The sequence below is a fragment of the Chaetodon trifascialis genome, chromosome 5 (genome assembly GCF_039877785.1).
Source record: "Chaetodon trifascialis isolate fChaTrf1 chromosome 5, fChaTrf1.hap1, whole genome shotgun sequence".
Classification (NCBI taxonomy): Eukaryota; Metazoa; Chordata; class Actinopteri; order Chaetodontiformes; family Chaetodontidae; genus Chaetodon; species Chaetodon trifascialis.
The window spans coordinates 22,963,627-22,989,836 of record NC_092060.1 but is presented as its reverse complement, the minus strand read 5'-3'; the positions used below and the strand labels follow the sequence as shown (position 1 = coordinate 22,989,836).

At 43.4% G+C, this 26,210-nt stretch overlaps 3 protein-coding genes across 14 annotated transcripts in view; 2 read left to right on the top strand and 1 right to left on the bottom strand.

Moving 5' to 3' along the window:
• The window catches only part of atp8a1 (ATPase phospholipid transporting 8A1), a 99,614-nt gene extending 89,669 nt beyond the window's left edge, over positions 1-9,945 (top strand). For 10 of the 12 annotated variants that reach the window (XM_070963313.1, XM_070963312.1, XM_070963309.1 and 7 more), the window contains 4 exons: positions 3,058-3,146; positions 3,465-3,557; positions 4,590-4,681; positions 7,369-9,945. In XM_070963313.1, coding sequence (XP_070819414.1) covers positions 3,058-3,146; positions 3,465-3,557; positions 4,590-4,681; positions 7,369-7,466 — 372 coding nt within the window. In that variant the 3' untranslated portion in view covers positions 7,467-9,945. Of the gene's footprint in view, positions 1-3,057; positions 3,147-3,464; positions 3,558-4,589; positions 4,682-6,320; positions 6,459-6,548; positions 6,611-7,368 lie in introns of those variants that run through there. The other 2 variants (XM_070963308.1, XM_070963311.1) reach the window with 2 other exon arrangements.
• Positions 9,946-11,994: 2,049 nt separating this feature from the next.
• On the bottom strand, positions 11,995-15,174 carry shisa3 (shisa family member 3). Its single transcript, XM_070962844.1, has 2 exons — positions 14,534-15,174; positions 11,995-12,656 (listed from the first exon to the last, which is right to left on the bottom strand). The coding sequence occupies exons 1-2, from the start codon at positions 14,802-14,804 to the stop codon at positions 12,082-12,084; spliced, it is 846 nt and encodes a 281-aa protein (XP_070818945.1). The 5' UTR covers positions 14,805-15,174; the 3' UTR covers positions 11,995-12,081.
• A 1,925-nt stretch (positions 15,175-17,099) lies between these two features.
• Positions 17,100-25,966, top strand: LOC139331337 (BEN domain-containing protein 4). The gene is made up of 6 exons (XM_070962768.1): positions 17,100-17,726; positions 20,096-20,701; positions 23,053-23,144; positions 23,289-23,315; positions 23,618-23,858; positions 24,081-25,966. The coding sequence occupies exons 1-6, from the start codon at positions 17,228-17,230 to the stop codon at positions 24,311-24,313; spliced, it is 1,698 nt and encodes a 565-aa protein (XP_070818869.1). The 5' UTR covers positions 17,100-17,227; the 3' UTR covers positions 24,314-25,966.
• The last annotated feature ends 244 nt before the right edge of the window (positions 25,967-26,210 follow it).

Sequence of the window (26,210 nt, the reverse complement as noted above, 5' to 3'; positions counted from 1 at the left end):
TACCTGCCTTGCTCATGGGTACTTCTCCGCACAACGCTTTTTGTTTTTACAGTATTTGTTTTGGCATTGCTTTAGCTTAATTTGTTGACTGTAGAAACAGACAGGAAATGTGGGAGAGAGGACGTGTCAACAAAAGAACCCACCTCTCCCACATCTTGACCATCTCACATCACATCCCCATCCCCATTTTTGCTGTTTACCATGTAGAAATACCAAAAAACATACATCCAACACAAGATACTTGGCATTTTGTGTGTGCGTGCATGTTTCTGTCTGTCTAGTCGTCTGTCTGTGTGTGTGTGTGTGTGTGTGTGTGTGTGTGTGTGTGTGTGTGTGTGTGTGTGTGTGTGTGTGTGTGTGTGTGTGTGTGTGTGGCCATGATGGGGGTCGTCGGCCTGTCAAAACACACCCCTCCATGCTAGCGGACACTACTGTCTGTCCAGCCAGACAAGTTTATTAGTTTGTCCTAAAAATACAGCCCCACTCCTCGGACCTCTCTCACCCCGTCCAGCTCCCAGGGGTCCGCTGGTATGAGACATTGCGGACGTCCACCAACGCCGCCGGCCTGTTCGTGGTCAGAGAGGCCGTCCAGATGCCTGAAGACAAACATTTGTTGATTGTAACTGGTGTGATTTGTTTGGATTGTGAAACTAATAGTGAATTGATGCAGTTAATTTAAGACTAGTTTTAATTTGTTCCTGTCATAGTTTCTGTAGTTTCACAGTTGTACTTAATATTATTATGGGTTATTTTACCTAATATCACCAGTATTATTGAATTTTATGATAAACTTGAGACATGATGTATTGGTCCTTTATAGACATTATTTTTGGCTGAGTTATGTGTGGAGACACGTAAATATTGTTCAAAGATTGAACTTGTGAAAGACTGAAATGGTTTATTTTTCAAGCTTTCTCGACTTTGATTTAATATGCTGGGTCCTGGTTTATTTTCAAAAGACTCTCAAGACAGCTAAAACGTCCCCATTAAAATGCATGATGCATTGGATGAAAACGAAAATAATTAAACTGACTTGCAACAAAAAAAAGAAACAGTAAATGTTTCCACCCGGGCTGCAGAACTTCAAGAACTGACATGAAAATATCCCGTGCTTCGCTGCAATTTTCCCTCATCTCAGACATTTTCAGCCTCCGGGCGACACAGAAAAGCTCTATTCATACGCATCCCAACTCAAACTGTAGGAAAAAGCTATTTTTGATTTCCTGTCATTTGGGATTTCCTCTTCCCCCAGTGTTTTGTCAGACATCAAAGTCAATTTGCAGGTAATGGCGAACAGATTAGCTAATTTGAGCAAACCTGAACGCTTTGATAGTTTTGACACTGATCTGTGTGTCCGTGCGCGCGTGTGTGTGTGCACGTGTGTGTGTTGCATCCTAAGGGCCCTGCCTGTGTCACGTTACAGGAAGAACACTGTTGAGGGGCCCCAGCAGTTTAAACAAGTGGCACATTACAATGCAAGGAGCACGGGTTTTGCACTTCGACACGTAATGACAGATAGTTTCAGTGCGTTGGGCCAAAGCAAACATCGTCCTCACACAGAAAGCTGAAAGGTTTCACCCCCACCAAGATGATCCACTGTCTCCCCTCTGCTCTGGCCACCGCTTTGTGATTTTTAATTTAAATCATCACAGGCGAGTCTGCAGCTAACATCGTATTTTTCCTACGAATGACTGAGTGCAGAGAAGAAGCTGATTCTTCAAACTCCTGACTTGTTTTGGATCTGAATGGGATCAAATCCAAATGTGTTTTTCTTTGAGCAGGATAAATCACGCTCAGTGAGGATCTCTGCTGTCTCATTTGTAGATTGATTTTGCTCATGAACTCAGTGTGAACACTGCTTAAATACTGCATTAAAAATAAAGCTTCGGCTCATTTTTTATAATTCAGAGGATGTCAGGCATAACTCAGACAAGTATGTGACAGCAGAGAAAGTCATCTCAGTCTGTGAACTTCCTGTCAACGTGGCACTGAGACACAGTACTGCTGATGCTGATGGGAACGTCAGTAATTTTGCAGGCATTTGTTAATAAACTGAAGTATTGGGCGAGCTGAAAATTTGCCCTGATGGTGGCACCAGATGAAAAATTAAGGGATCGATCACCAAAATTATTGGAATTCATTCTTTGGGACACACGAATGTACAAAATTTCATCTGAATCCATCAAATACAGTAGCTGTGATTTTTCAGTCTGGACCAAAGTGGTGGACTGACACAGATGTTTCAGTGATGTAGTCGAAGTGCTAGTTATTTTCTGACCAACACTTCAAATCTAAAATGTCTACAGTAATATAAATATTTAGTTTATTTTCACATTTTACAGTTATGTGATTTAAAATGAGTTTCTCCAGTAAACTTTTTTCGCTTTCTGCTGCTCATCTAAAGCCACTGACAAAGACTTGGCTAACTGACCAATTGTTCTTGGATACTATGAGTTTGTGTTGTTCTCTGTGGTTATTCTCGACACACCTGCCGACTCATCGACAGCCTCTTACACTGAGTGTTGCATTCAATGCATCATTAAAAGCCCCTCAGATCACAGTCCTGTGTCTCCTGTGATGTATTGACAAGAGCTCTCAACACAGCAAACAGCTGAGCTGTTTTCCTGTGAAAGAGATACCGCTGTCTAAATACTTCACAGGTACTTCCTCCGCCCTGAAGGCCTGAGAGGTGGAGGAGATCCAAACAAAGACCTGGTATCATTTAGTCACGGGGGATTAACCAACTCTGAGGGAGTTATTTGGACCCATCTCCTCTTTATTTCCACAATATCACTGTTTGTTTTGGGCAGCTTTTGTCTTGTATGTTTTCTATTATGTGGCACTTCAGAGGATGATAATGGCTGTTCTTCATCAGGCGTTTCCTCTTTTAAAGAGCTCTTCTCTTTATCTGATCAGCTGTTGAACTCTGCATTGTCTACAGTGACTGGAGTAGTAAGTGTATATGTGTGTGTGTGTGTGTGTGTGTGTGTGTGTGTGTGTGTGTGTGTGTGTGTGTGTGTGTGTGTGTGTGTGTGTGTGTGTGTGTGTGTGTGACAGGCGGACATGATGTTCAGTTCGGGGGTCTTCTGGATGGGTCTGGTCTTCATCCCAGTCACTTCGCTGGTCTTTGACGTGGCCTACAAAGTGTGAGTCTCCTCGCTCATCATCACTCCGGTACAGGAAATTCCTCAGGAATCTCTTGTATCTCCTGAAGAAATTCCTGCTCCGCATTTTTGTACGGACTTCCGAGGAAGTCGAGCTTTTCCATTCTGTGAATATTCCATTGGAAATGTTTCTGCCCTGGTTGCGATTGACATCAGCCCACAGCAGATTCAACGTTTCAGGACTAATCTGCAAAGCTAGAGGTTTTATTTCCCGATGTCCTCAAAGCAGTGTGAATCAGCCAGTGGAGTATTTTGATGTCAGTCTGTCACATGGTTTTTAAAATGTTGTACAACTTACAGGGTGAAGAGGGTGTGTTTCAAGACTCTGGTGGATGAGGTGCAGGAGCTCGAGGCTTTGTCCAAAGACCCAGGAGCAGTGGTTCATGGGAAGAGGTACAGTTACACTTCACTCCTCGAGTCTTTGTTCCATGGTTTTAGATTCACATTTTACATATAACAAAATCTATACTGTCTATAACATCATAAAGCCCAACATGACCAACACCTTGGCCAATGTTCTTTTGGTTCACAAAACAGAGAGCATTTTTTCCAAATTGTCAAGATCAACATGGAGGAAGAATCATCTATAACCTCCCAAATCCCTCGAAACCTCACAAATACTCCTGAGTGCACTGCCAACACTGTTCCTGTGTGGAAGAAAGAAATCTTAAAATTGCTGCTAAATTGCAGGAGTTTGACTGTAATGTCAGTAATCATGTCATAAGAGTCGACATCTCTCTTTTTTTCCCTCCCTGACACTGAACGTCTCATTTTAAAGCAGCAGTGCACCTATATTAAAGCCATATATTCCAAGAAAATCAGTCGGACCGGCTCTGCTCTGCTCTCTGGAGTCTGAGGCCTGCAGCACTCATCAACATGGAGCAGATCAGTGTGAGATCTCCTGCTGGCTGAAAGTGATCCCCCGGCCTGGCCACTGTCCCGGACCCAGCAGGCTGCAGACACGCACACACACACGCACGCACACACACACACACACACACACACACACACACACACACACACACACACACACACACACACACACTTGTCCGTACAGAAACAAACATGCAGAAAATGCAGAGATACACACACACAGATAAATGGCCGATTTTGCATACATTCAGAATACACACATAGGAGAACCCATGTGTGCACATCCAGACGCTCATAGAGGGCTCATGTACACACACTGGCTGGTTTTACATGAATGCCTGAATATTTGACACACTCACACTTTGTTCCTCCCGTGCGTCTCCAGAGTTTTGTCTCCCTACATGGTGTTTGTACCAGCAGGTAGAGCAGCTGGCAGGTCCATCCACTCTGGAGGTGCTTGGACTCGGGCTTGATGTATGGGTCATTAAATCTTCCTGTGGTGCTCAGCGTGCTGCTAACACACTGCCTGTTTCTGTTTCTGTGTGTGTGTAGCTTGACGGAGAGGGCCCAGCTCCTGAAGAACGTGTTCAAGAAGAGCACGGTCAGTTTGTACCGGTCTGACTCCATGCAGCAGAACCTGCTCCGTAAGTCCCACAGTTATTCTTTCTCTCTTGCCTCCTTTTTTACTAACAGTGCCTCAGGGTGGACACATTAGGTCTCTTACCCCAAAAACTTCAGTTTGTCCATGTTGGATTTTTCTGCTTCCAATGTGTTCCCTCATCAGGAGAGCAGGCGGGGGTCATTATTCCTCCTCTGACACATTTCTGTCTCTAAAACCTCCGTAGGATCTCACCCTTTGTTAGTGAAGGGAGGCAGTAACACTCTGCTCATCCCACTTGTCTTCATAAAAACTCTGCAGTGACCAAAGGCACGAAACACACCTCAGTAATCATGTCTGCAAACAGCCTTACACTGTCCCCGTGTCTGAACCAGCAAACTGCTCATATGAGCTGTATTTTCATAGCGAGTTGGAGACATGAATATGAATCTCACTCCTTTTTTTAATACTCTGAAAAGTATAAAAATCTGCAAAGTGCTGAAAGTCGGCAGTGAAGTTATTACATTTTTCCTGATTTTAATCAGTTTTGTTATTTTTCCATTGTATATTATTTTTTAGATATGTGATATGATATATTTGTTTAAGATAAGACAATATAAAACACTAACGTATCTCAGGCCCCATTCAGACAGCAATAATGGGACAGTTGGAGGTTGGTAATAAAATATTTCCCCTTCTTATAATAAAAGTCATTTTAGCCAAAGGCACATTACAGGAAATGGCCCATTTGGCCCCCAAATAATAATAATAGTTTTGTTGCTACAGTCTTCTTTCACTTCTTCCATATTACAGACTGTGGTCTGTTGTACATCTGATCTTTTGCAACCAAACTGCTTCCACTCCACGCTTTTAGGACTAACTCCTCCACCGTGGAGCTGGTAGCAACGCTACTTTGACTTTCAGCCATGTCCGTTGTTGCTCTGCATAACAGTCAGAACATTTCCATTATCCCGATATGATTTTTTAAGATGCAAATATAATGGTGAACCATGCGTTATGACACAGCCCCGTCAGCAAAGGGCTCACTGTTCAACAGTGTTGAATCAGTTTGGCTGTACAAACAGTAAAGTAACATTACAACTGCGGCATCTTCCTCTGTCAGGGGTTATGTCGACTTTGTCCTTCATCGTATCAGTAAACTGGTGTTAACAAGTGATCTGTCAGGGGAACAAAATCCTTCTTCAGCTGTGACGCGTTGACATACTGACAGATGAAATTCAGTGACTGTAAAAGCAGCTGTGCAGCATGCGTAACAACATAGAGATACACTTTTACTCGTATCTCTCTGGACTGGACTTAAATTACAGGAGGACGGGAGTTTGCCAAGAATAACAGCAGGTAATGGGGGCTGTAATAATTACTGGGGTGTGGGCTGAAAAATCACAGACATGTGCACTTCAGATCGGATTAGAATAACTGGCCAGCACAGGTGATGGTGAAATCCCCCCACGTCCCCCAGAGAAAACATGGCTTTCTGCTCAAGTAGAGCTGCTGCGCCATCTAAAAGGTGTATCTTCCGTATCAGCAGCGGAGCTCAGGTGTCACCAGTGTCAAAAACTTTGCGGTGATCCTCTCAGCATGAGTTTGTCTTCTGTCTTCTGTTCATTTTTCTCTGTTCTGTTGTGTCCTTTGTCTGATCAGTTTGTTTTTTGTTTGTCTCATAGGTGGGGATGAGACCATTGTTGTGTGATACCTTTTTTTAAACTCCATTGTTCAAACCTCACCCCGTTTAAAACTCCAGCCCCCTCTAGCTCCCCGATAGACGCCTCCCTCCTCGCCTCTTTCCGCTGTTGACTTCCCCTTGTGTGTCCTGAGTTGAGCTCGGTAGAGCGAGATAACGATGAAATGATGAAATGTTGCGCTGTTATTCCCCCACAATGCACTCCTCTCAGCGGGGTCCTTTGAGCTTCCCCGCTGGCCTCCAGGTACTGACCGAGTCATTTGACACCTGAAGGTGAGTCAGGGGTCAAAGGTCAGAATGGAAACCCTGTAGGAAAGCTTAGGTGGTAGATCACAGGGCTGCTTTTATACTACAGTTAAAACCTTTGTGATTACTTTTTTTAAACTCCCTTTAGTGTCATTTTCATCATATTATTTATTTTAAAGGAATAGTGTGACATTTTGGGAAATATGTGCATTCACTTTTTTTGTTAAACATGAAACTACAGTCGAGACCATCGTGTATTAGCAGCGAACCTCTTTTTTTCCATCCAGATGGTTAAAAGAGTCTTTGAGGATGATGGAAATGTGTCTTGTAAGTGTTGTTAAATGACCCTCCCTGTTTTTCAACCATCATCAGGTCATGCTCTTTCAGAGAAGGGATGTTAAGCTAGCTGCCACTCAGCTTAGCTTAGCATAAAGACTGGAAACAGGTGAAAACAGCCAAACAAATCACATATAATGTGTTAATTATTAGGCTTTAGAGGTGCTGGTGGGCAGATTTTAGTTTGTTTGGACTGAGCTAGGCTAGCTGTTTATGCTAAGTTAAGCTAACTGTTTGCTGGCTGTAGCTTGAGGTTTCAATCTTCTCATCTGTTCGCAAGAAAGCCAATTGCACATTTCCCAAGATATTAAACTATTGCTTTAATTTTTATCTTTTTGTTAATTGTTTATTCAGTTTATTCAGTTGTTTTATGTGTGTCTTTTCATCAGATATTTTTGTTATCACTGATCTACATGACCTGAGTTTCAAATGCTTCGATCCTCTTTCAGATGGCTACGCCTTCTCTCAAGACGAGAACGGGGTGGTGTCTCAGTCTGAGGTCATCAGAGCGTACGACACCACCAAACAGAGGACCAACGAGTGGTGAGCCGCCGGCCAATCCGGAGCCACAGCAGCCGCTTCTGATGGCGAAATTTGAAGCTTAACGGGGAGAATAGGAGGCGCGAGCGCGTGCCTCCTGCACTGAGGGGATGTTTGGACGTGGATATGAAATGGACAGAGGAGAGTGACGTCGAGTTGTCTTTGAAAAAGGGAAGGAAAAAAAAAACAAGGAACAAACAAAACGTGTTCACTATCAGCTGTAGTTGTGTGTCCAGCAGACATGATGAGCACTGTGCTTTCTTAGCGGTCTGCGGTCTGAAGTTCTTCACTGTTCTCGCTCACTTTGTTTGAGAAGCATCTAAAGTCATTTAATTAGATTGAAATCAAACTCATGAACACTGTTTATTATAGAAAACACTGGACGACGATTGGTTTTAGAGGATCTGAACTTGACAAAGATTGCCAAAGAGCAGTCGTATATACAATCTTCCAAGTACTCGTGAATTCGGAAAACTTTAAACCAAATGTAATCACACTCCTGAGTGTATTCCAGCACTAAACGGACCACTTCAGAGCAGACACTTGTAATATTTAAATTTTCTTTTTGCACTTAACGCAGCATCTATTGTGTAAAGCCTTACATCTGCTCATGCCTTCACTCTGGTTTCTTTGAAAAAACTTTTCTTTCTTTTTAGTTTCCTTTTTAAAGTATGTAGATATCGTGCCTGCCTTTATTTATTTTTTTTCCTTTTTATTCTCTTTTGGAAGAAGTTGCCTCCTGCAACCTGCCGTAGTCCTGTCTCCACCGTTTTTACAGCAGAAGCATTGCTATTGACAAATAATTGCATTCCACACGTCACTCCTGTCTCAACGATCACAACGGTGCCTACGTAGACCTTTTCCCTCATAGAAGAAAACAATAGCCAAGAGTAGTTTAGCCAGCTAGCTTAGACCAGTGCTCCACACACGCTCACTGACGACAAAATCACTGTCTCCCCACCACAGTATTGCACTCGTACAATGTGAAAACTACAGAGTGCCTTGTGGCACATGTATTCAGTAAGATTTGTTCCTGCAGAGGTGAACAGGAGGCTCTCTGATGGTCTTGTGGAAGCTAACAGTCGTGATAGTGTTTCCCTTAAAATGGAGATTTTATCCTTCTAACATAAGTGCCATTAGCTTAAGGGGGAGAGAAATATTAGCCAGGAAAACTCCACGACAATATCAAAACTACTTTGTCTCTATAGTTATTTTGTGGATTTGTATTTTTATATTGGAGATGTATGAATTTTGCATTGACTGGCTTTGTAATGAACTGTCTGTAACTTTTTGGTTTTTTCTTCCTCTGATCAACTGGCAGGATAGAATAGATCGAATGAGAAAACTGAGCTTTCTTAAATGTCTTGTTACTATTAATATTAATATTGTTACAGCTTGATTTATTTATAATTGACTACTTAATGTCCGTGTGATTGCTTTCTTCTCCCTATGGGAGATCAGATTTCCGATGGTGTGTGTGAGTGTGTGTGTCAGTGTATTGCCTGCATGTGCATGTGCTGTATGTGTGTGTGTCACCTCTAATGTGGATAACGTCTGTGTATGCATTGCATGTCTGTGTCCTCCGTGTGAGACTGGGACTTTCTGGCGTCTCAGTCCTCCTGGTGTGTTTCTTTTATCGTGAGTGTGTGCGTGCGTGTGTGAGTGAGTGAGTGTGTGTGTACTGAGGCTTGCTCAAGTTGTCTGTCTGCACGACTCCAGGTATAGCTATGGTGTACTGCTGTGTGCTGATGCATGGCCCGTTTGGGAAAGTGTGGGTGTTGGTGTGTGTGTATGCGTGTGTGTGCGCGCGTGTGTGCGCGCGTGTGTGCGGTCGAACTCTCAGCCTCGACTGTGGGAGTTTCTGATGCTCGGCTCGCTTCGACAGGAGATGTTGCACAAAGCACTCCATGTACCTTTCCAGTAGTGGATATCTGGTATTCTCTGGTTTCAGGTTATGATTTCTCTTCAGTGTACATGTTTGTACCTTGTGTTCTTCATGCAGTGTACCTCTGCTTTTCAGGAAAGCTCGTCTGTGTTTCTCAGCTTAGTGAGGGTTTCTGATTATTTTCCTCTGCTGGTCTTCAGTGTTAAAACTTAATCGGTTGTCATCTTGTCAAAAAATTGCCAAACTGCTGAATGTGGATGTCGTTGTTGTGGAAGGCTTGGACTGTTGCTTTCTTTTTCCAGAAAACATAAAACACACGTTGTTGTCTGTGAAAGTCGTGGGCTGCATGAATGGATAACACAAACTGTTCTCTGAAATGTTAACTGTACTACTTTGATTCTCCCTCGAGTGTTGATCACTTCACAAAAGAGAAAAAAAAACGCACCTTTGAACTTTCTTTTCGATGTTTGTTTCTTTTCCGTCATTTTGTTCAATGATTGTTCTGCATGTTGGGACTGCAAACTTATAAGTGTTGTCTTTTACTGCCATGAAGGACTACTGAAATAAACTTTACAATCAATGAGGAACAATGTGAACATCATTGCTGCTTCGTCTGTGAGTGTGCAGGTTTGTAATCACTGTTATCTTCTGTGTGTGTGTGTGTGTGTGTGTGTGTGTGTGGTGACAAACAGGACATTCGTGCAGCAGTGAGAGCTAAACAGGAAAAGGCAGAGAGGAGCATCAGTCTGCCTGCAGGACAAACAAATGACACCAGCAGAGTCTGGATTTGTCGACCTGCTGCTCAGTCAGGGAGCCATCTTTGTAGGGGCGGTGTCATAAATCTACCAGATAATGTTAAAAATTTAAGACAAAAAACAATTAATAGCTCAAAAATCTATTGGCAGCTATTTTTATCATCTATAATTGATTCATGAAGCAAGGATACCAGCAGTTTAAGCTAAATATCTTTGGTTTTTGGACTGTGAGACCTTGAGCTTAAGGAACTATTTTCAAACATTTTACAGATCAAACAAGAAGTCGAGAGAATAATCATCAGATGAATCAATAACTAATCGTTAGCTCCGGCCCTGCTGCTGCAATCACTTCAAGAATACTTGTTGAGCAGCTTTGTCAGAAATGCGCTAGAGAAACTTTACAGTGGAGCCAAAAAGAAAATCACCTGCTTTCATAAAGAAACTGATTGCAAAGAGCAGCTGGTGTGTCTGTGTTTGATCCATCTTAGTATTACTGCAGTATTTAACTGGATCTGCTGACGGTAAACCGGCTGCTTTCTTGTTTTGATGTTATTAGTTATTATAATACAAACTGTGGCATTGCTCTCACAATATTTATATATTACCCTCACCTGAGCTGTGACATCTCGTCATGCTGGATTACATACATGCATCTTTCCTCTGAGCTCAGATGGAACGTTTGAATCCAGGGCAGGAATGGCGGACTCCGCCACTAGCAATGAAAACTATAGAGATAATAATGGCATGGAAAAACTGCCCACATGAATGGTGCAAAAGCCTGGATTGAGTCATGAAAATGTCAAATATTACAACTTTATTCAACTACAGTGATTTAAGCATATGACGGATTTTGTTATGAGACCTTTCAGAAGTTTCTGACCAGAAAAAGTTTGAATTTCGATGCAACTGGTGAGACAGGACAGAGTAAAAGCCTCCAGGGTGAGGACTGATAATCAGGATTCCTGCCTTCATGGATAACTTAAGAAGAAGCTGGAAACTTTTTGAGGCCTGGCAAAGACATTAAAGATTTCAATGATCCAAAAGATTTAGGAAATGTCATGAAAACTTGTTCACAACTTGCATTTTCCTTTTATAAGCAGAGCGTGGAATGTGAGACCTGAAGTCTGAACCGACAGCTGCAAATTAAACAAGACCTGAAAAAGTTAACACTGGAATCTGTCAAATTACTGATGATGGAAGCTGTATTTTGTGATATAACAGCTCAGTGATAACAGGCTTTAGGGAACCCTGAACGCGGCAGCAAACATCCTCAGACTGAGCCGTTTGCAGGTTTCACGAGACGCTGATTGCCAAGTCTATTTCACAGTCAGATAAGCGGAGAACAGAAAGGCCTTTGTTGAGAATTTTCCATACCTGTTGCTGCAACCTAAACCTCTATTTCTGGGGCGAGTTGTTTTTAACACTGTGGCCATGCCATGCTCATTGAACACTGACAATGACTGATCTCAGCGCTGCATTCCTGCTGTGAAGTCTGGCGCAAGAATGAGCGACAGGTAGGGAGCTGCTGTGCAGGCCCGGCCGCTCCGGTTTCCTTTTAGTTTGAGCGATGATGAGGCTTCTTTCAGAGCGCTCGCTTTTTTTTGTTCATGTGTCAAAAAGTGTCATTTAACAGACTTTTCTTTATCGGTGCACAGAAGGTACTGAGGGACAACTTTTTATTTGCTGTAAATTAGGGAATCAATATGACAACCCTGCTTGGCTATAATGCCTGTACAACATCTTATAAAAGTCCACATTTCCACCAAAAATTAAACGTCCTTTGTGTGTCAAGTCCTCCTCCTTCAGAGGCCCCTGCGATTGTCAAAAAACACAATATTTCCCTGGTTTCCAACATCTATTTCTAACAAAGTACGAGTTTGACGAGTTCTGCCAGCTGTGTTGCAGTGCGTCTGTCCTCGCCGGCTCACATCCCACCATCTAAAGATATTGTAATCCCTCTATTTCCCCCGCTGGGAGCCCTGTCAGCTCTGTCCAAAGTCGGCGAAGCTCTTGGCCGCTGTGAAGGCGTCGGGCTGCAGGGGGAAGAAGTACTGCTGCGGCAGGAGGAACCCGGTGCTCTGAGAGGGCATGGAGGGCTGGTGGAGCTGGAGCTGGGTGTGGGTGGAGGGGTGCTGGATGCCTCCTGACATGGGTGCCGGTGGGGATGTGTAGGGGGGAGGTGGAGGCGGAGGCAGAGTCTGAGGGGTCTGCGTGGGGGTGGAGGCTGAGGAGGAGACGGTGGCAGACACCAGGCAGCCGTGCTGCTGCCCCTGACCTCCGAGGGAGAACCTCCGCATGGAGCTGCCGCCTCCGGCCGAGCTGGAGCTGGTGGTGGCGGTGCTGGACTGTCGCGACGGGGCGCGGAGGCTCGGGGGAGCGGTAGTAAGGATCATGGGGATGGTTTCGCCCTGGCAGCTGCGGAGGGAGAAGCGAATGGGCTGCTGGGTGGGCTGCTTGGGCCGCAGGCAGGTGCAGCAGTAGACGGCCACCAGAGAGCCGACCACGACGAAGGCGACGAAGATGCTTCCCACCATTAAGAAGGGCACGTAGACGGGCTCTGAGGGCAGAGGAAACGCAGGCAGGTTAGGATAATAATGAGGAAGCAGAAAGCTGCAGGTTATTAACATGTGCAGCATGAAGGGAGCCGATGCAATTAGAGCTCTGATTTTCCATTTTCATTTCACTGGAGACACAAAAATAACAGCTGAAAATCTAAAACATCTAAAAACTGAAACACATTATTTGTGACACCTTACTTAAACCCTGTATGTAGCATTTACAAGCACATTATAAACATTTAAAAAATGGTGAACAGCACATTATAATGAAGCTGAAAGCAGATATAAAAGCATTTTAAGTGTTTACTGATCTACAATATTTGTCAATTACAACCTCTATGAAGACAGATTTTATATTAATACAACTGTCATTCATGAACTGTTTACACACCAGCCTCCACCTATGGGTACCCACAGGAGGTGTTTTAACTATTGACTTAAAGAAACTCTTAACTCCATTACAGGCTGTCATAAAATGAATGTTTATATAGTGCTTATATGAATCCTAAATATGGGGGTTAAGTTAAGTGTTGCCTTGTTGTCCTGCTGTTTACGGAGGCTAAAATCCTGATACTGAACATTTGATCAGAACATTTCTTCTGAATCCTTCATCGGATTATTAACAAAGACTAACAGACACATTCCTGGTGGAAAACACAAACAGCTCACGTTACACTCCACTAAGCCCATTTGCACTTCGGGAGGAAATCAGCCAATGTTTATTTATTTTGAGGGGGAAAAAAATTAGGAAATTGCAAGCACACAGTCCGTTCAGTTCAACCTCCACAGCTTATCAGCTCGGGAAATTTAAAGAAAACTGCTGAAACCTTGAGGGTTAAAGCGGCTTATTATTAAAGATTTCACAACTAACAGAGGGTTAATGTAACACTTCGAGTCTGTTCAATGTTTAAAGAAGCCAAAGAAAAGGAGTTGCTGTCTCATAATGTTGTGATTACTTTGGTTGGCAAATTAAGGAGCTGTCAGGGTGAATGAGTTTTATATTTGGCAGCACAATAACCCTGCTTGTGTGGGAAAGCTGTGAGGAAACATTCCTGCATTGTGATCCAGAGAGTTTTGTCCTAATTTCTGCTCAAAGATCCATGAAGAATTAGTTTTAAGAGCATTTGTTGAGTGACGGGCAGCAAAAACTCTCTAGTTTTCCTCTTTGCACTGATGGAATCTGCAGTGAGTTGAGGTCAAACGAAGCCACAGGAACAGAGACAAAAGCAGGTGTTGGAAACTGGACACTTTGGTTGATTCATGCTGGAAATCATGAAAACCTTAAAAAAAAAAAAAAAACAGCAATTCAACTGACATTAATTGCATATAAAAAGGTGCCATAAAAAAGCTTTGTAAAAACAGATCATACGTGTAATTTTCAACACATTAGTAGCTTTTTCCTGCATGTTGTGTTGAACAGTCCCACAAACGCCTTTAAAGACACATTTGTTTGAGCTTTGAGTAGATGCAGCAAATCTTTAGCATATTCATTTGTCATAATTTCATATCACAGTAGGTGGTCTGATCGTTGGAAACTGAAGTGTCCTCGAGGAAAGCACTGAAACCTGCTCCATCCTGTCTTTACTGATGGCGTCCAGCTGACCTCTGACCTCTGTGGAACTTTCCTAAAAATCAATCAGACTAAAAAGCCACAAATTAGTCTAAATGTGTGCATCTTGTTGCGTTTTTTGTTATTTATTTTTAGGTTAAACAAAATTAACAATTTAATCACGTATTTGTGGTGTTTTTATCCAACCTGGTTCAACTCTGTACTGTTTTATGTGAAGTTTTGCTGAAATGCAACACTTAACGAAGACCTGAGAGCATTTTTAAGGAGAAATTTCAAAATGAACGAGTTTTAATCCCTTTGACTTACGCGCTGCAAACTCGGTGTTGTCCACCTCCCTGTCGTTGGTGCAGCTGCCCTGGTCCAGCCGTGCGTCCGCGGCCGCGCAGCAGTAGCGCAGCGAGCAAGAGCCGCAGCACACGGTGGCGTCCATGGTGTCAAAGTCCTCCGGACACTGGAAGCCCTCATGATAATTCCCATTACCGTCCAGCCAGCCGTGGCAGTACTCCCCCTGTGCGTCCGATATCCGCAGATTCCAGGTCAGATATCCCAGCAGCAGGCAGTTCAGCAGGCGCACCATCCCGGCAAGCCGCTGCGGTTCACGGTTCCCTGCGTCCTGTGGGCTTCAGCTCCCGGACACCGAGCGTGCCAGTCCGGGTTAGAGACTCTTCATTGAGATCTACTTGCTGACAGAGAAACGCAGTGAATGGATCCAGAGATGGAAAGTTATGTCACCGTCATCTTTCCACCGCGCACACCGTTTTGAGCCAGAAGTTTGCCAAGTTGCAAAGTGAAAAAATCCTTAATTGAATCTTCTCTTTCGGGTCACTTTTAAAATGTCAACTTCTCATGTAACTTCTCATCCAAGCGTGTAGCTCAGAGTGCGGCAGTCTCTCCGGGTTTCTCTCGGCTCTCCCTCTTCATCGAGCTGCTCCGAGGGTCATTTGTTGTTGTCGGTTCAGACGTTTTGCGCCCACTTCGCTGGAGACTTGGTGCTTTTGTGACTCGGACTCAAAACGCGCGCACGTAACCCCCCATTAACCGTACGTGCGCGTTCACGGGGCGGGGTGGTCGCTGCGGTGCAATGATGCCAATTATTCAAATCCCTGAATGAGCTCAAATAACATGCATAAATTATCTTAATTAACCAGCTACGGCTGTGCGGCCGCGGTGATGTCAGCGCAGCATATGGAAACTACTGAATAAATAAAACCGAATGATATTAATTACATTTTAGACTGAGCTCTGTGTAAATGTCTGCATGTGGAAAAGAAGCAAACCAGGCTACAGCAGTACAGGCTGTATGTTAAACTCAGAGAGGGAAAAAAAACCCAAAAACTACCTATGACATTTAAAGTGAGGCCAGCACAGTAGTCTCTCAAACAAGAAATAACACAATCATTCTTTTATAAATGAAAACTTGAATTATTTATGAGTAATAAAACACGTAAATCCTCAGGTTGTTGCTACAGGTGAGCTTGGTCTGCTATGACCAAGCGCTAATGTTAGCTAACCAAATATCACTGTGATATTGTCTTTACTCTCAGTTTACTGACTCTTCTTACTTCTGCCTCAGTCACACTATGTTTTAGCATTAAACTTTAGCATTTACCTCTTTTATTTATTTATGCATTTGTGTTGCGTCTTTTGGGCACATGCTAGCCCACAGATAAAAATTAGTTAGCCTTCTAAGCTAACTCTAGCTGCTTTAGCCTGTTGGCAATTCAGAGATTATAGTCCCTGATAAATAAACAAATAAATTCACATGATATTAAATAATTATCTTGAAATTCTCATTTCTGGGGGACAATAGAGTCACTGTTCAGTATCTGTCACAAAGGCTCACCTTAACGCATGTAAACAGATTTATTCTGTGGCTATATCTCTTAAAGAAAAGTAGTCTATCTTGCTAATTTGCTATCTTATGTTAATCACCATTTAAAGGTTATTATATTAGCCTATAAAATCTTTATTCAGACCTCTCATGTAAGCTTTCTGTTGGCCTTTCATTATTAGCTCATTCAGCCATGATCAGTTTTAGTGTTTAGAAACAATATTGACTGAGCACTTGCTGGTGTTTTGATATTACACAGAGGCAGAAACACCAGGCCTGACTGGCCTGTTGAAAAGGAGAGAGAGAAAAAACATTTATGCTAACCAGCAGCAGGTCTTTTCCATTCCTCCATCTATTAAATCTCCAGTTTATAACCCATTGATGTGGCGCCCCCATGTGGTGATGCAAACTTTTAGGCCTGCAGGCTATAACACAGCTGCCACACCATCCTTTAAACTCAGGATTTCAAACATTAATACAAACTAAAAAAATATTATTTCTGACTTTAAAGATAGAAAAATGGCCTTTTAACTAGTTAAAAAGTGCACGTCTAAATATGGATCAGGAGAATAAAACCCTCAGAGATGAATTCAGGGCCAAAAGGAGGCAGTTTATTCTATTTTATTTATTCAGTAGGCCTAAAAAATTTTCAGATACTTATAGAGAGAAATAAAAAGTAATATCAAAGTATTTGTTGGGCTATTTGCTCTTTTAAAGCTCGCACTGTGCGTCTGGGTGTGGGCAGCCTTTTCTTTCATTTGCGCTCATGTTGCTCCATTGATGCTTTGCGCTCAGCAGCAAAATGGCCTCTGCCTTTCCGTTTGTCGGATTTCGTTTTTCTTTTTTTTCTTTTTTTTCATTTTTCAGATTGTGCAGCTGCTACAGCGCCCCGTTGTTCTCTGTGTGGATGGTGGCTACAAAGGAGGCAGGCAGCGGCGCACAAGTCCCGCCTGTATTTCCCTCCGGACGAGTCTCAGTGTCGGTGCTCCCGACTGGGGATTGGAGCGGCGGCTTGTCAGTAAATTAGCCCACCCTTCACACAGTCTGTATGAGGGAAACCGAGCCAGACAGTGACGGATCTGATCCCCCCCAGTCGTCAGCTGCCTGTCACACCAGCACGCCACAATACCGACCCGGAGCCATCCGCCGCGCCGTGACACCTGGCAGGGATGGAGGGAGAGATGCAGCCCGCAGATGAAGGGCCCTGCGCCCCGAAGATGTGCCGACAACAACGGGGTCCGTACAGCACCCTGAAAACCTTCCAGAGCAAGCGCTCGGCGGGCAAGTCGCGCTTTGACAGATCTGCCGTGGTCGAGGTGCCCCTCTTTGGCGACGGGCATCACTTCACTTTTCATCCCGAGCAACCTCATCATTTCCAGCCGCACCATCATCACCACCAGCAGCGTCTGCAGCAGCTTCACCAAACCAGCGTCGCTATCAGCAGCAGCCAGCAGCATCACACGACGCCCCAGCAGCAGCAGCAGCAACAGCAGCAGCAGCATCGTTTCCCATGTGAGAACAGGCCCAGCAGCAGGGTCCCGACATCCACCTCAGCGCCGGCGGGCAGCGTGGCGGCGGCAGCATCTCCCGGTACCCAGCAGCGGCGCGCCGGCAGCGGCAGAGCGGAGCCCAGATTCTCCCCAGACTGCACCTACGGGATCAGCTCAGGTGGGTTTCAAACTTGTTCAGAGTGAGTGATGACAGTGACTCCGACTCTGCTAGTTTTATTTATTGGGATTTTGAGACTTTTCTGATCTGCATGTCCTCAGACTGTCTTGATTCGGGTGTATATTTTAGATTTTGCTGCCCGCAGATAAATGAAAACTTGAATGGAAGATAAAACAATATGTCATTAAAAGCAAGCGCTTCTTTTGTTTGCTCCACATCACCTGAGCTTCATGTTTTTGTTCCCATTTCTTCCTCTTCTTCTTCCTGTCAGCAGTGATTGATTTGCTGCTGTAATGAGAGCAGTCATGATTGAATCTCCAGTGTGCATGTGCTAAAAATTACATTGGGTAATTGTCTGTCCTTGTGTGTGTGTGTGTGTGTGTGTGTGCATGCGTGTGTGTGCTTACTTGTGTGTTTTCATGCATGTGTACAAGATACACGGACTCTCTCAATCTCCGACTGAAACACATTGTTCCGTGCTCATTTTTCTCCTCAGCTGCTGTTCATTAGAGGGCTGTGCAGGCTCATGGAGAAATGTGTTCCCCATGTGGAGGGCGGGTCCATGGGAACCAACATTAAGATGAAAGCAATGAACCTAATCCTGGCAGTTATGAAATTAAACATTAGACATCTCATCCTCTAATCAGATATTAATCTCTTTATCACCGCTGGCAGCAGAGGCTCAATTTGCTGCTGGTTATTGTCGCTTTTCAGACAATCAAGTGTTCATCCTGAGCTCAGGTTGCACTGTGGCCTTGTATTCACTCACCTACATGAGAATTCACCAATGTGTGCGTGAAGTATGATTTCAGGTTTGATCTAAAAAATAAGTGTCAACCCACTTCAATCTGCGGAAGCCAGCCTGATTTCTTGCACATTTAGAGGTTTCAGCGATGATGACCCATTGTTTGCATCCATTCTGGCATGCACGCGGTCCTGATTTCACTTATGAAATAATCACATGAATTTATATTTTCCCTGCTCCACTGAATCTTCCCATATTACACAAGATGTATCATCCAATCCCAGCTAAATGTGCCATGCATTCTTACTGATAATGACACATCAAAGTGCTTTTATCTGCACTATGGGAGCAACTTAATGTCCCTCTTGTGGCTGGGAAAAAAAAAACCTTGATGCCCTTCTCATGAGGAGAAGCACTGGAGACCCTGGGACTCAGCAATCAGTTCAGCACACAATAACACAAATTGCATTGAGAAGCCTTTCCCAAAGAGTTGTGATTAAAATAAATGGGGCTCATAAATTTGCCTCTGCCGAGCGTGTTGTTTTTAATGAAATTTTATGGGGCTCTCAGCTCGCAGTGCCACAGAGAAGAGGAGAGGGTGGTGGTGGTGGGTGAGGGGTGCATGGCGAAGGCGAGTGATATCAGATACATCTCGACGGGTAAACAGAGACAGCACGCATATTAATAAATGCGACACATCTGCGCCAGGCTGATAGACACGTCTGAGCGAGTGGTAACGCAGCAGCGGCCGCCTAGAACTCATTTTGCCTGTGTGTATATTTGAGTGTGTGTGTGTGTGTGTGTGTGAGGCCAGTGATAATCATTACATGGAGGTATGTGTGAGATCATCTCACTGAGACGTGTCCAGACTACAGGGAAACTATACAGTGAGGCTTGTTTCTGGACAATAGATCTGTGCTGATTTTCTTTGCTCGGCTGGGTTTTGGTCACAGATATAATGTGACTTTAGAGTTTATTGACATCTGAATAAATCAGCATAATCAAGCTGACATTTCTATGAACGGAGGAGCCAACTGTTACTGTAATGAAAAGCTGTGCTGCAATAAGACACGGTGGAAAGGAAGGAAGCCAGTGGAGGATAAAACACAGAGTCACTCACTGATGTCAAGACTTTTCTACAGGAAAGTTCAACATGTTTCAGCAAGTAAAAGTATTGTGCTTTTGAGGTACTTCATGTATAAAGTGATTAAAACCAGCTCCACCTCAAGCAGTAAACTACAGCGTAAACATAAAAGCATCAGTGGTAATAAACCTGATAATGTAATGCATGATAATATATCAGAAGCTCTGCAGAAGGAGTACTTTAACTTATGATACTTTAAGTACACATTGCAGATAAGGCTTCACTTTTACTGATCACATGAGCTTCATCAGCAGATTGTGTTGTCTTCATCAGAACACCAGTGACATAAAAGCTCTAGAACAGCCACTAAATAGACCTTGAGGTGAACACTTGTTTCCAAGGTCAAAAACTAACCTTGAACCTCACATTTATCAGAATCAGAGCTCAGCAGACTCTAACAGTGATCTTACACTAATGTCTGACTGTCGATGTTCATCGCTGCTGTCTCTGACCTCCTCACGTTTCCTCTCTCTGCTGCAGAGAATCGTCTCATCCTGGATGCCTTTGCCCAGCAGTGCAGCCGAGTCCTCAGCCTCCTCAACAATGGCCGTCTCCTGGAGCCCTCCTCCTCCTCCTCCTCCTCTTTCACCTCTAACATCAAGCTAGAAGATGGGCCAGGGGAGGTACAGGGATTCCACTGCTCCTCACTGGGGAAGTCCAAACCTGAAGAGAGCTCCTCCACCACAGACCCAGAAGAGGAGGCCCACCAAAGCCATTTGAGCCAACAACAGACCTCTGCCGTTCTCCGCATCTTCACAGACTCCCTCCAGAACTATCTGCTCTCAGGGCCCCAGCAGCAGCCGCAGCAGCAGCAGCAGCAGCAGCAGCAGCATCTGGCTGCGGGGCTGGAGGACGAGCAGTGTCCATCGGCGGAGCCTGGGTCTGGGGTGTCTCCTTCGAGACACAACCTGGGGGGCTGGGGCTCGCCGACGCCGTCAGAGTCATATGGCCACCCGTCGTCCACGCTGCCTGAGGAGGAAGAGGAGGAGGAGAGCTGCTGTCCGCGCTGCCTGGAGTTGGAGCAGGAGGTGCTGTCTCTGCAGCAGGAGAACGAGGAGCTGCGCAACAAGCTGGAGAATATCCCAGGTGCAGTAATGAAAGCTGGGTTTGATTCTTTTACTTCAGGATCAAAGGTTTATATTTTAATTCTTACATGTGCCGATGCAGATCGGTGACAAATGAAAGGAAACGTGTTGTTTCGAATGAGCTGCCAGAAGAGCGTCAGAGCTGCTCGTCATAGATTCTTTGTGTCTCTGGAGAGCTAATGGAGGAATTAACTCTTCTGAAAGATATTCCCTCATTGGATGTCAGGCGCAGACTTTTAAGATTTGGGGGCCAAAGGCAAACTCAGGCATGCGGTCTCCACGGTGACTTATTTTCACCCTTTCTGTCATCGAAAACTTTTAAGGGCACTGGTAGAAGAAGAAAAAAAAGAAAAACAAAAAAAAGTAAAATTAGTAATACTACACTGTAAAAAATGAAAGCCCTGCATTCAAAATGTTGCTAAGAGTGGAGAAGTATTATCAAAATGTACTTACAATACCTTAAGTATTTTCAAGGTGTAGCTCATTTAAAAGCTTTATATATTATTGACTTGGACTCAGGAGACTTGACTTGGTGACCCATGAATACTGAAAAATGCAGTAAATAAGTTTACTAAGTTTTGCATGTTGGCGCTCTACCAAGCTCTCATGAATAATAAATAACCAGGGTAATGTTTCCATAACCTAAATTCAGATGAGAGAAATTTGCCTTTTATTCTAAAATTATTTAGTCTGTACAAATAAATGAGGAGCTTCATCGTCTCCCCTCCTCTGCAGCAAAGCGCTTGTTTCCCTCCCTGCAGCTGTGCAAATGATCCTAATACACAAATCTGTTATTTATGTGCTAGTTCCTGCTTTAAGTTAGCAAAAATTTATTGCATTAATTATTAGCAATAATCTTTGTTATTTCCACCCTGTTGGAGACAAGATGTTTGAGAGGCGGCCGCCAGCGTGAGGAATTTATGATAAAAATGACTAAGAAAATGTTTTTGTATAAATACTCCCACAGCTTCCTGATAAATGATCTTAACCACTGAAAAGACTGTTTGAAATTACAGTAACATCCTGTTCATGAGTCTATAAACACATCAATAAATCTTTAATCTTGAGACGTTTGAATTAAAGTTTGGGTCGTTGCCTCAGTTGTGCTCATTCAGCACAGACAGTGCTCTACATTACACTGTAAAAATATTCACACACTGTAAAAAATATGAAGGTGCACCAACATAAAAACGTTAGCCCACTACCTTGAAATTTTAGGTAAACTGAATTACTGAATAGTTTGGAAAATGTTAACTAAACGACAAAACAGACTTAAAATGGAGTTCAGTCAATAAATGCTGAGTTATACTGACAAGAGCGGCTCCTGAAGCTCGACTTCCTGTGATAGATTCAAGTCTCATTCCTCCTGCACGACGCTGCCGTTTCAGGACCAGCACTGATCCCGGTTCGACTGTGACCAATCAGAGACGAGTTCAGACCAACACCAGGATCAGTCAAGTACAGAAACACTACAATGATGAAACAGACAGAAACTCACCGTGTGGCTTTTTGCTCGGCTGCAGCTTCATCTCGAGTGTTTGAACCATTTGACACACACAGATGCTTTGATGAATTACTTGTCACTGGATGTTAAATAGCTGGTGTTCATTGAATTTAAGTGTTTTTTTTGGATTTTGCTCATTTTGCTCTTGTTCATGCGAGCCTTGCCAGACCAGACCACTTGATGTTTCAGTTTGGACCAAAAATAACTAACCAACATTTCCATCCCGAGAGCCACATGCTAAGAGTAGCCAAATAAAAAAATTTAAATAGCCTATTAATTTTCTGTAGATCCGTTTATCAACTAATTATTTCAACTCTATTCAACTCATTGATTCAAGCTCTTTCTTTCATTTGTCACCTGTCTGTAAATCTCAGTTTAAGCTGGACGTGTGTTATCTTCAAAAAGACCTCCTATTCATACTAAATCTATAGCATGTGATCCATGAACCACCAAAACCTGCACGTCTGTGTAGTTTTTCATCATCATCAGGCCTCAAAGGTGTGTCATCACTCTCAGAGATCCACATGCTCTCGCTACATAGAAATGCATCACAGTTTGGGGCAACAGTCTTAATAGCATCTATTTTTGCTAAATTTGCTGCTCTCCCCAAAGCGTTCTGAGCTCCCCAGTGTCACCTTAACCTACTTTGCACTAAAACTGCTCCTCTTATCTGCACATTAAACACACTAACAGTGTCTCAGTTCAAAATGACTAGACGTTAGGCTCAAAACGATCTTTTAACGAGGAACGAAAATATTGTGTCATTACACGCCTCGTCGAGTCTCGTCGTTGCTTGCGGGGACTTTTGACTCTGTGTGTTTGACTGCTCGCATTGTGTTTTTATGCAGCTCCCTGTCAAAGTGTTCTTGACTACTTCAAGACTGTTCTCGAGTTTCACAACCAGCTGATCCAGCCGATGCCGGAGGAGCAGCTCACCGAGGTGAGGAAGCAGGCTGCTGTACATTATTCACTGCTATTTAAAGCGCGTGTTAGAAATAGCATATGTTAATAACTTCTCTGCTCTGTTAATTGCATGATTAAGTGGTGTGAAAATATGCAATTACAGAAGATTTTGTCTCTACAGGAAGAAGAGCGGCAAACAGTCTTTGAGGTCTGTGTTTTTATGTCATAATTTCTGTTATTTTGTAAGAACATAAAGGATTTTTGTGTATATTTGTACAACTTTTGTCTGAAAAATGAAAAAAACATGTTGGCACATCAGTGAAAATGACACTAAAAGATGTTGTACTTCTTGAAAAAAACCATCCTCTACATCAGCTAAAATATGTTGCATCTTCAAAGCCAATAAGACAGAGCAGTCAAATTTATAATAAAGAAGCCACTTGAGGCAACATTCATGGTGCAGTAAGGTTATGGAGACACCTGAGCTCCCTGTGCTCCTCGTCCCTGCAGGGCAGCAAGCAGCTCCTGGAGAACTACCCTCTCTTCATCACTAACAAGCAGTGGGACGAAGCCGTCAACTCCTCGAAGAAAGACGGCAGGCGGCTGCTGCGCTACCTGATCCGCTACGTCTTCACCACGGACGAGCTCAAGTTCTCCTGCGGTCTGGGCAAAAGGAAGCGTTCGGTCCACTCAGGAGATCCAGGCCTGGAGAGACGACCGCTCAACCCCGTCAAAGTCAGCTGCCTCAGAGGTACGCCGCCTGGACAAGTCTGCTGATTAAGAGGAGTATTTGCATCATCTCATCATAAAACTCTGTCTAAGATCTGACACTGCTCTGATTTTAGTGTGTAAAGTGAATGTCAGCTTAGATATAATCGCAGTCACCCTCAGAACCTCATCCCTGTCGAACCCTGGTACACGCTTTGATTTCTAATAACCCAACATCTCTTTTGATTCGACATCCCCTTGGCAGAGTTCATCCGGATGCACTGTGCCTCAAACCCAGACTGGTGGATGCCCTCGGAGGAGCAGATCAACAAAGTGTTCAGCGATGCCGTCGGTCACGCTCGTCAGGGCCGAGCGGTCGGGACGTTCCTGGGCAGCAGCGGCAGCAGCACCAGCAGCCTCTACATGGACGCCTTTGACGGCCACCTGTCACAGGACGAGCTGTATTTAAAAGGCTGCCAGAACGGCCAATCGGACTGAAGCGAACGGAGGAATCAAAGAGACAATTGCCAGAAATGTAGCTGTACAACAACATATCCCAAAACGCTGACCTTATCCTGTCACTTTACACAGTGAAGAAAACATTCCAGAAGTTTATCAAACAGAATATAACGAGTCTCTCTGAAGCATTTCCTATTTTTAGTTTTGTAGCGTTTTGCCATTTTTATACTTAAAATTTTGTTTAGTCAAAGTTTGACTCCAAAGGGGTGTTTTGAACACAAAGCTTGAGTCTTCCGTTTGCTACTTTTTCTATGGTTTGCTGATTTGAGCAGTTCTGTCACTATCAAAGAACATTTCTCTTTGGTTTGTGGGTCCCAGTGAATCTGTCCGCAGTTCACACGCATACCTTCAGGTCACCAAGTAGCTTTTTGTGTTAACGTTGCCCAAATTATTATATCCATCGCAGAAAGTAGCATTTAAAATCTCGTCATCGGCGAAGCACCTTTACTTGCAGCCCTTCTACAGGAGTGCCTCTGAGAAAGTCACCTTTCGTTACCTGTCGTCTTGCACTTTGCATCCTGTTTTCTTCCTCATTTGAATCTCCTCTGATGTGTCGACTTTTATTTCTGCAAAAGAAGAAGTGCATTGAAAAACAAAGTCTTTCCAGTGTGCTCAAATGCAGCTTCCCTTGGGTTGAAAGAGGTTTTGGTCAGAGCTAAAAAAACGTGAAACACCTATCAGGTCAGGCACAGACCACAGTTCTGATCCTCTTAAGGACGTTAACAGTTCAGTACGTGGCCCTGCAGAACTGATTACATGAGGTTTATTTGAGATATTGCTCAGATGTTTGTTCCATAAACAAGAAGGTGTTCTGATTATTAAAATGCTGACTGTTTCTTTTTTTTTTATGCTAATTTCCACACTCTCTTTTATAAATCTAAATATTTGCTCTGTCATCGATTATTTTATTCATCCCGGTGCAAAAAGTCTCGTATGCAACTGCAAAGTGAATTTATGGTGTTTTACGTTGAGTTCTTCATCAGTGAGAAGACTTTTTGACTCAGGATGAAGTCTGTCTTTTCGTTTAAGGCAGTTGCCATATAATAATGCCTTAAACTGTTGATGCTCTGTGTGTTATCAGGCGTTTAACCACACAAGACATCCACTTCTAAATGATCATCTCTTGACCCAAGTGGAAAAAAATCGAGCACGTCTTTGTCTCTGATGCTCTTATTTGCACTTTTGTGTGTCTCATTGTGGCCAAAGCCGTCCCACAGTGAGAAGTCTGAGCAGAATTTGCCCACTTTTATTCTTTGTATTTATTTTACCGTTCCTTCACTTCATGAACTGTTTTCTACGTTTGAATGTACAAGATTTATTCGGTCAGTTGGCCACGTCGACAGTGCTGTGTAAATGTGTAATATAAAGTACAGTATTGTGTGAGGTGTTCTCGAAATACCACGTCTCTCTCTTAAAAAGCCAAGTAGAAAAGTGCCACAGAAACCTTAAACCGTTGGATTCTGTCGTTGTGTTGCTGTTCTGAATGTGAGCGTTTATTTGTATTTACTCCTTTACCCTCAAAGTGGCTGTTATCAACACTGTGAAACATCAGTAGGATTTTTACAAATCTAATAGCTTCTGTTGTTTTTTTTATTTATAATAAAGAAAATAAGCACTGAAGCTGAAATCTTACATTGATGGTTTGACGAATCTATCTATCTATCTATCTATCTATCTATCTATCTATCTATCTATCTATCTATCTATCTATCTATCTATCTATCTATCTATCTATCTATCTATCTATCATCAGTTCTTCAGTCGCAATCAAACCGTGCTAATGATTGTCCAGTGAATTTCTGGGTGGTGGTCGATGTGTTCGTTTAAAAAGGAATAGGATGTGACTGCAGCACCTCCACCCGGGGGCCCTCTTCCA